The 9,084-nt window shown below is 30.0% G+C and overlaps 1 protein-coding gene and 1 long non-coding RNA gene across 2 annotated transcripts in view; one reads left to right on the top strand and one right to left on the bottom strand.

Annotated features, from left to right (window-relative positions):
* The window catches only part of LOC107444125 (monocarboxylate transporter 9), a 53,672-nt gene extending 46,626 nt beyond the window's left edge, over positions 1-7,046 (bottom strand). Inside the window, exon 1 of the mRNA XM_043051941.2 lies at positions 6,781-7,046. Within this exon, the coding sequence (XP_042907875.1) occupies positions 6,781-6,988 (208 nt within the window). The 5' untranslated portion in view covers positions 6,989-7,046. The remainder of the gene's footprint in view (positions 1-6,780) is intronic.
* The window catches only part of LOC139425037 (uncharacterized), a 56,663-nt gene that overhangs the window by 25,850 nt on the left and 21,729 nt on the right, over positions 1-9,084 (top strand). The gene's annotated exons all lie outside the window — the stretch shown is intronic.

Genomic DNA, 9,084 nt, shown 5'->3' with positions numbered 1-9,084 from the left:
GAGTGGGGGGGGTGGTAAACACTTTTTATTTTTAAAATGCTGTTCGTCTATTTTAAGTTTTATACATACATTTATGTATAAATATGCATTCATATAAAAAATAAATATGCGTATCTGCATAAAACTTGAAATAAACGAATTTGTTCATTTAAACCTTTATCTTTTTATGCCGTTTTCGACAGCGAATTTTTAATTTAAGAATTGTGATATTATCAAATACTTGCAATTTTTTAATGGATTGATGCTTTTTTATTTCCTTTAAGAAATTTAAGTACATCGAAAATACGTTCCTCTACTTTTAAAGAACATCAATGTTTCACACGAGTGTGCATTCGCATGTAAAAGTGTGGCCCAAAGTGATTTAATCATCTATGTTTCATAATGGCTAGTTTAAATATTAGTCAAATACGCAATTTCAGTCAACTACAGGTACAGGGTTTGCATCCAATAACGAACGCGAGAGAATTTGTACTCATCTAGTTCGAAAAATTAATTGCGTTAGAACCGTGTTTTCTAAACTAACGTTAAAAGTAATTGCCAGGAATCGCTACTAACTACTGTTTCTTTTCTTCTTTTTTTTTTTAAAGTAGGTTGGTACCTGCAGTCTCTGGTCAAATTGTTAGACGTACTCTAAGATTCTATGTAAAATCTTAATTATACAGCTTTATTGTTTTTAAACGATTTGCTCTTGTTTACGTCCGTGTATCCAATTGGTTAACATTGTAAAAAAATCTCCGGAATAAAAACCCATTACATGCAGTGCCGGATTAAGCACACGCGGGGCCCTAGGCCATTCGAATTTTTGGGGCCCTTAGATTAAATTTTTTTTCTCATATATTTTTTTTTTATTCATATATAAAAGTATTTATACATCTTAAAATAAAAATAAATAATAATAAATTGAATTTTACTTTATTTTACTAAATTAGAACTAAAAAATAATCATAACATGTCATAATCATAACATATATATTTGAAATTGATTTTTTTTTAAATCATTGATTTTTTAATTTTTTAAAATTTATTTTCAAAAAATCCATTTTAAGGGGGCCCCTAATCATTGGGGGCCCCAGGCCATGGCCCAATGGGTAATCCGGCGCTGATTACGTGTGTATTTAAATATAAAAGTATTGCATATAAACTAGTGCAAAAGATGTCCTTATAAAAACACTACAGTGTGTCTATTCATTTCGTCAAATTATCGTAATATAATAACATAATACATAATATATATAATATAATAAAATATAATGAATGTTCTATAATTGTATAATAGATCGTCTGATTTATCCAGTCGTCGAATTTATATTATGTATCGCCTAATTTAGCCAATTGATACACTAATGTAAACAAGTGCAGACAGTCTCGTAAAAACAATAAAGCTGTATAGTATCACCTAATAATTATAATTTTAAATAAAATCTTAGAGTGTATCTAATAAGTTGGCCAGGGACTGCAGGTACCTTGAAGTAAAGTTCGTCAATAAGTAGAAACAACTCCAAGTTCTCATTTTCAAGAGATCACCGCCCAGTGACCGACACTACAGGACTCCAAGTATTTGAAAAATGTTGCAAGCCAGTACCTCCCCCTTTTCCAATTTTTTTCCCCTTCCAAATTTAAAATTTTATTGAATACCACCAGGCATAAAAATCAAATGATTACATTTAGAATGCTAATTACAAAGTGCATGAAATACTTATTACAACATAATAAAAATTTATAAAAACTCTCTTAAAGGAATATCAACATTGTAATAAAAATTATAGCGGATTTTTTTTAAGCAACTTAATAATTTCGGACCAGAGTAGGCGAACAAGACAAAAATTTAATGTTCTCAAAATTATTGATTTTCTGTTTTTCTTTTTTTTCCTTCTTTTTTTTAATATTGTTTGCTAGAAAAATATATTTATAGGTTTTTATTTTTTAATTATAAATTCCTAGATTAACTTTCTGTATGGTTATAAGTTCTCTAGCTTGATGTGTGAGCTTCACGCCAATACTCCCAAAGAGTTCACGCAAGTCATAAACAGAGGAGGGAGTGACCTTTAAGAATGACCATGTGGTCTCATCTCATTTAGTCTTAAATTAATTCTTTTCAATTTAGTTTTATGTCATCTTAGTTTTATAAAAATAGGCAGGATTTTTTTTTTGTGAATGAAACATCAGTTTTGAATTTAGAAAATCAATCAGATCATTTTTCTTGTCCTACTTTAATCTACTTTTTAATCAAAAATAAACATAAAAAATGTTAATGAATGTCTTTTTAACAGTGGAAATAAAAATATGGCCATCGAAGCCGCCGTCTTCAGGGGGTACCAGCTCTGGAAGCCATAGAACAAAACCTTTTCTATTGAGAAAGCCAGACAATTCTATTTTGAAAAATTATTTTGATTAAAATTTAGGCAATATTCTATGACTTCCGGAGCTGGTACCCCCTGAAGACATCGGCTTCGGTGGCCTTATTTTTATTTTCATTGTTTTCTTTTTTCTTTATTGCTTCAATTATTCTTTCTTTTGAAAATACTGCTGCTTTGCGCGTTTTTTACAAAGAAAGTTCCGTTATTATAGAATTAAATATTTTGTATTCTTTTACTTTCGAACAGTATATCCTGATATGTAATTCATTATTTTACACTATTTAACTATTTCTGTTTTTTTCCCCTTCCTAAAATTCTTGAATAGCTATCTCAGAAATCGAATTTTAAAAAGGACAAATCTTTAAAATTCGATATCAAAGAAACTATTCGACCGATTACGTTTTTAAATGTTGTTTTTTGCCATAAAAATGACATTCTTTAAATTGATTACCTCCCATTTCAAAATTAGTTTGACTGTTATTAAATGAAGTAATTAAAAATAATAAATAAGTATTCAACTTTTTTCATGTAATTTTCTTTGGATTAAGCATTTTATAATTGTGTGCGCAATTTTTTTAATTCACTTTAAAAGTTTCCACATTATGGTGAAGTACTCAAAAAGTAAAATAGACATTAAGGAGTCCAAACATTCGACCGCATTCTTGATCAAACGGTTAAAGCCCTACTTAAATTTTACACAAGTTTTGTAACTTAAACTAACATGCATAATTGAGGTCAGTCCCTCAAACCATTCCTAGAACGTTAAAATCCGATTATTAAATCAAAAGTCATTCGGAGTGTTTTTTTCCCCCACGCAATGTATATATATATGAACCTGGGAGTCAAATGATAATCTAATGTGAATTTGTTGACATAAAAACTTAACATTTTATGTAGAAACTACTCTTATTTCGTCTTAAAATATAATTTTAATTTAAGTTTGTTGGTTCAACATTTCAGCTGATCTTTTAAAGGGGGCTATTTAGAAACACTAAGGACCATAATTCCCAAATTAAGGCTAACTATTTGGGGGTCAGTCGAAAAAAAGGCATTTTTATTCAGAGAAGGTACATTTTTACGACTGATTTCATAACTTAAAATATCGTTTGCACTAATTAGCATATTTGAGGCCTCTGATTCGTGCTTCCAATAAATCTACCCGATTTATCAAAGCTATAAAAATATCTAGAAATTCTAAAATAAATAACTGCGTTCTATCAAAACAACCATTTTATTATAAAACTTCAAAACAACAATCTTCTTATGTTGGCACCAGGGCCGGATTTACGCATAAGCTAAATAAGCTGTAGCTTGGGGCCCCGAGATGACAAGGGCCCCCAGATCCTACTTTCCCCCTGCTTTTTTTAAAGTTTTATTGGAGCTGGGGCCCTCAGAAGCACAAAATGTATTTTTTTTCACATTGTCGGACATAATAAATATAAATAAATGACTGAATAAAACAAAAACCTTCGTTGTCACCAGTAGGGAACATATCATCTTTCAAGCAATTTGAGTATTAATAAATTATTTATAAATAAACAATTTTTTAGTNCATATAACACTAAGATTGAGTTTTAGTACGCTCAAATCCTATCATTAAATCAAAAGTTATTCAAAGTATTTTACTTTTTTCCAGAAACTGTACATGTAAACTTGTGTGTCAAATGTTAATATGATGTGTCAAATGTTAATACAATAAAATACTCCTATTTCGTCTCACGAATCTAATTTTAAGTTTTTCATCGAAATTGCAGCGAATTTAGAAACATGATAAGAAGACTAATTTCCAAGATAATTAATAAATATTAAATAATTACCAAGATTATAAGTAAATTTAATGTTGACAATGAGAAGCATCAAAAGTTATTTTGTGGGGATTTAATTAATAACGATTATGTCAACATTCATCTCTCAAATTCGAAGCAAGTTAACATGTCTTATATACTAGTGAATTGATATTCAATATTTATAGTGGTAGTAACGCCACATTACTCCCCTTCCAGAATTTTGTCTCTAATAGAATTCGATGAACGAATACCACTAGTTGATTCATGCTGTTTATTTATTTATATCATTCTTGCTCATTAAATTTTTTGTTTATAGCATTTCGCTTACTATTTCTCTTTTTTTTTTACTTCATTCTTGTTCATAGCATTTCGCTCATAATTTTTTTCTTTCTTTTTTGTTTTTGACTGGAAGACTTTATTTACTTCAACGTATATTTTTTTTCTTTTCTTTCTTCGACCAGTATATTTTTAAGCAAATCAACTGTTTAATGTGTAATCAACTGTTTAACCATCCATCATTCTTGGCAAGTTCATATCATGTCCGCAGGTTACCAATGTCGGGATTTAATTATTATCGACTATGTCAACCTTCATTTATTAAAAGGTACCTCAAGATAGAATCAAGTTAACATGTCTCTTATATACTAGTGAATTGATATTCAATATTTATAGTGGTAGTTACTCCACGATTTTACATATTTTTTCTTTGTACATTTAAAATAGTTATTAAAAGAGATTTTCTTGGAAACTAAAGTTAGACGGATGTACTTTAAATACAATTTTTACATTCATCATTTTGAGCATGAAACTGAAAGTTAAGTTCTAAATCATTTAACTAATCTCTTTAACCGTCGTTTATAATAGTATATTAATGTAATTTGCACCAAAAAAAATAATAATAGCAAAACGGTTAATAAGATCAGACACCGATTCAAATAATTTTATCTTAAAATGTAACGTAGAATTAAATTTAGAAATCAAACAAAATCATAAACATACTAATAACAGTGCAGATAATTTTAACCTTTAAATTAAGGAAACAAAAATATTTACAGGAAAAAAGCAATAAATTTTATTTCTGTTGGTAAAGAACAATTTTTTTTTTTAAATGATAATTTTAAAAACGTCGAAATATCTTTAAATGGGTACTTGCACTCCAAAAAGAAGAAGACAACCAATACCCACACATGTGACTTATGACGTCTGCAGTAGCTAATTTTTATCAGCAATATGGAGTATTAAAGTTGAGCCAAGTTTTTCCACATAACTCAAAATGTTAATTAACGTGAAGTTAATTAAATATAGAGCAGTATAGCACATCGAATTTGTTGAAATATAATTCTTTTTAGTTTTACTTCTTTTACTTAACTTAGATTTATTATTTGTTTTTGTATTTTATTGTAACTGCTATGTATTTTTGTTTTGTGTACCTGGCAACTTCGATGCATAATTAGTTCTATCTGGTCTCCTGAATCTCTTTGTGGAAATATATCGTGGTAGAATCGAAATCTTTGTGAAAGAATATAGACCTTGTTACTTAAGAGAATTGGTACTGGACAGGCCTGGCTTACTCGAAATAGAATGGAAAGAACAGTTGCTAACGTAAGCAAATACCACGTTTCAACAACCAATCAGAATCGAGATACACTACGTACGTCACTTGCAGGTATCCCATTATAAGAAAGATATAAAAAGGCAAAATATCATTAATGTTCATTCATGAGAACAACTTAAAAGATATTGTTGGAAACATGTTCATTAAAAATATGAATTTTGTTAACAATCCCGACTATCTGCAGCAAGTTGTGAAAGTTTTCTTTTTAACAAAATAAAAGCTATATAAAAATTTATGGTCTACAATGACTCTAGCGAGATTAAATTCTTTGGCAATAATTTCTATCGTAAATTAAAACGCAAAAACAATTTTTTAGGAAATGTCTGTAACACTGCTCTCGTCTGCTACGACACGAAGAATTAAATTGTAATGTTTAGGCTTGTATGCCATGTATTTATATCATAAAAGATTATGCTCATAAAAAATATTACTTCGTATAACGAATATTTATTTTTAGAATATTTAAGGTGATATTATATTTATCAATTTTCTTCTGTCAAATCCTGTTTCAGCAATTTTTCTAATTTTGAAAGAATAAATCAAGAGAATTTAATAGAATTATGAATAATTTCTTATTTTTAGAATTATGTTATTTAATAAAATTAACGATAATATGAATCACAATCATAGTGTTGTCGTTGAATATTATAAGTTTTTTAAATTTTGATGTGAATATCTATAAAAATTCAGACGAATAATTGTTTAGTTATTGTTATTACATATCGTTCCTTAGTTACTCAGGTTGAATTACTGACTCAATTCTTTGACACATTACTGTATTTCTATAATAATGCAAGAGATTACTTTTAAGCCATTCGTATTGAACTTATAACTTTAGATAAATCTGTTTTCATTTTATTTTTTCCCCTTTATCACTTATAACGACTTAATTCTTTTGCATATCAATAAATACGTATTTCTATAATCAGGCAAACGATCGTATGATAAAATAAATACATATTTCTATAATTATGCAAATTATCGTCAAACAATTTGCGATTTTAAAAAAGTTTAAACTTACCTAAAAGGCACATTAAGGAACCACATAGACTAAAAGGCCATATAGCTTGCTCCCTGCTGATATTGTACACTTGCACTACGGAAACATAAATAATGCCCGCTGACCGGTGCAGGCCAACGGTCAAGAAACTGAGCCAGAAGCATGCAAATGCAATGAACCACGAGTAAAGTGGTTCCCTTTCCACATTAATTGTTCCAGTGTTTGCCATCGTTGTTGGCTTTCTTCTGACTGATCGGGGGAATATCGTCTGCTCGAGTTATAACGGAGGTAGCGCCACCGGCGAAGGACTTTTTCGAGTGTCGTAAAACAACAGTAAAATTGCCTCTTAATTAGTGTGTGGTTTCGTTGTTGGGTTTGTTTGTTTATTTTAAAATCACCGCCTCTTGAATTCGCGCATCCTTGAAAACACTGCTTGAATTAGGGAAAAGAAATGGAAGGATTTTCCGCCTGTTTATGGGCTATAAATATAATTTTTTTTTTAATTTTAAAAATGGAGACGCGAATTGAATATCGAACTAGTCAGGTACTAAACAAGTGTATATTTTTAAAATTGTTAGTTTCCATTTATTTGGAATTCAACGAGGCGCTTAACTTGCGTGCAGTTATCATAACTACACGTATAAAATCGTTGTTTTTAAATTTAGCTTTCTTCACAACTCTTATTGTATATTTATTATAGCTAGTGTTCAATTAGACTTAACTAGTTAGTTAGGATATACTTATAACTACTCTCAAAATCCTTATAAACTTCTTTATACTAAAAATCATTATTTTATGTGATAAAATAAATAGGGCGCCATAAAAACACGCATTTTATTGTAGTTTATTGTGACAAATATGGTGCTGCCCCTTTTTTCTTCAGGTTTACGACCCTTTGGATTTTACGTGTTTCACTCCGGTTGCTTAGCAACGATCTGAACTGAAAAGTCCAGTGTTCCCCTTTTAATCTACAACACTATTTAATTTTTTTAAACCTTAAAATAAACTATAAATATAGTATAATATCTTATATATGATATAATGATATGATATAATATCATATCGTAAATACGATGTGAATATAATATCGTATGCATTTGATAAAGATTATAGTCGGTTCTATTTCCATTGAAGTCAACATTCATTCTTATCTAATGGTTTTTTTTTAATGAATTGCCACAGAACTAACAAAAAAATATTTTAGAGTTTGAGTTTTTGACTAACAAGGTAGGTAGGAACCTCGCACTAGAGCTGTAGAATGAGCTATTGGCGACGGTCTGGAAAATATCCCTGATAATGTTCTGAAGACATGCCAGTTTAACGAGGACCGATACCGCGTACCCTTGGTTCCTACGCAGACTGATCAAAGTGGTCACCCACCCGCTTACTGACCGCAGCCAGTGACTTCGGTGTTTCACTGGGAACAGATGCCTTTACGATCAGTCCACTGCGGGACTTTTTGACTGACGCACTAGGGAATGGGAAATAACATTATTTCGGTAGCCACTGTATTCGACCAGGTCAGGCAAAGTGACCCTATAAGCTCATACAATGTATGCGTACGATACACAAGCAAATAGATTTATTGCTTTCACATACCATTGCACTTTCACACAATGAACTAGACGTCTTCCAGTTACTTTCAGAGCAATAGTCGATCGCGTGCTACTCTATATAGCCTGGACATTTTCAGTAGATCTTGTTAAGTTTGGCTAGCCTTAATTTCTCCAAAGAACTGGAAAATGTAAAGGTAAGATTTAAAAAAAATGTTTCTTTTTTCTGTTGGTTGTAGGGTTTAAAAACGGTATAGTAGTATAAAAGCTTTTTAACACTAAACATAGCAACACTTAATCTATTTAATCTACTTAACCCCTTAAGCAACACTATTCTTATAATTAATATTATTTCTTCGAATAACTTCTGCTGTCTTGATTGTTTCGACATTTTTCTGGGTAAAAACTAACAGTTAGTTAGATATGAAGTAAAGTTATCAACATAAAATATAAGCTACTTACCAAAACATTTTGCCACTTTTTCTTAAACAAAAATGTCAATCTAAAATGTTAGGTACTTTCTTGAAATTTGAATTCACAGTTATTCTGATTGAACTATTTACGAAACAGTCTTTGCGAAAATGTGCAACTCATCGAATGCAATACGTTGAACGCGTATTATATCGTAAATTCTGATCCGATAACCTTAAAAAGCAATAAACTGTTCTCCCAGTCAAATGACCGGTTGTGGTAGAAATTGGTATACGACAAGTATTATTCAAAACAAACAAAATACAATAATAATAATGGAATATTGACTGTACATATTTGT

The sequence above is a fragment of the Parasteatoda tepidariorum genome, chromosome 2, assembly GCF_043381705.1.
Source record: "Parasteatoda tepidariorum isolate YZ-2023 chromosome 2, CAS_Ptep_4.0, whole genome shotgun sequence".
NCBI lineage: Eukaryota > Metazoa > Arthropoda > Arachnida > Araneae > Theridiidae > Parasteatoda > Parasteatoda tepidariorum.
Note: the sequence above shows the minus strand (reverse complement) of the source record. Positions and strands in the feature narration are given on the sequence as shown.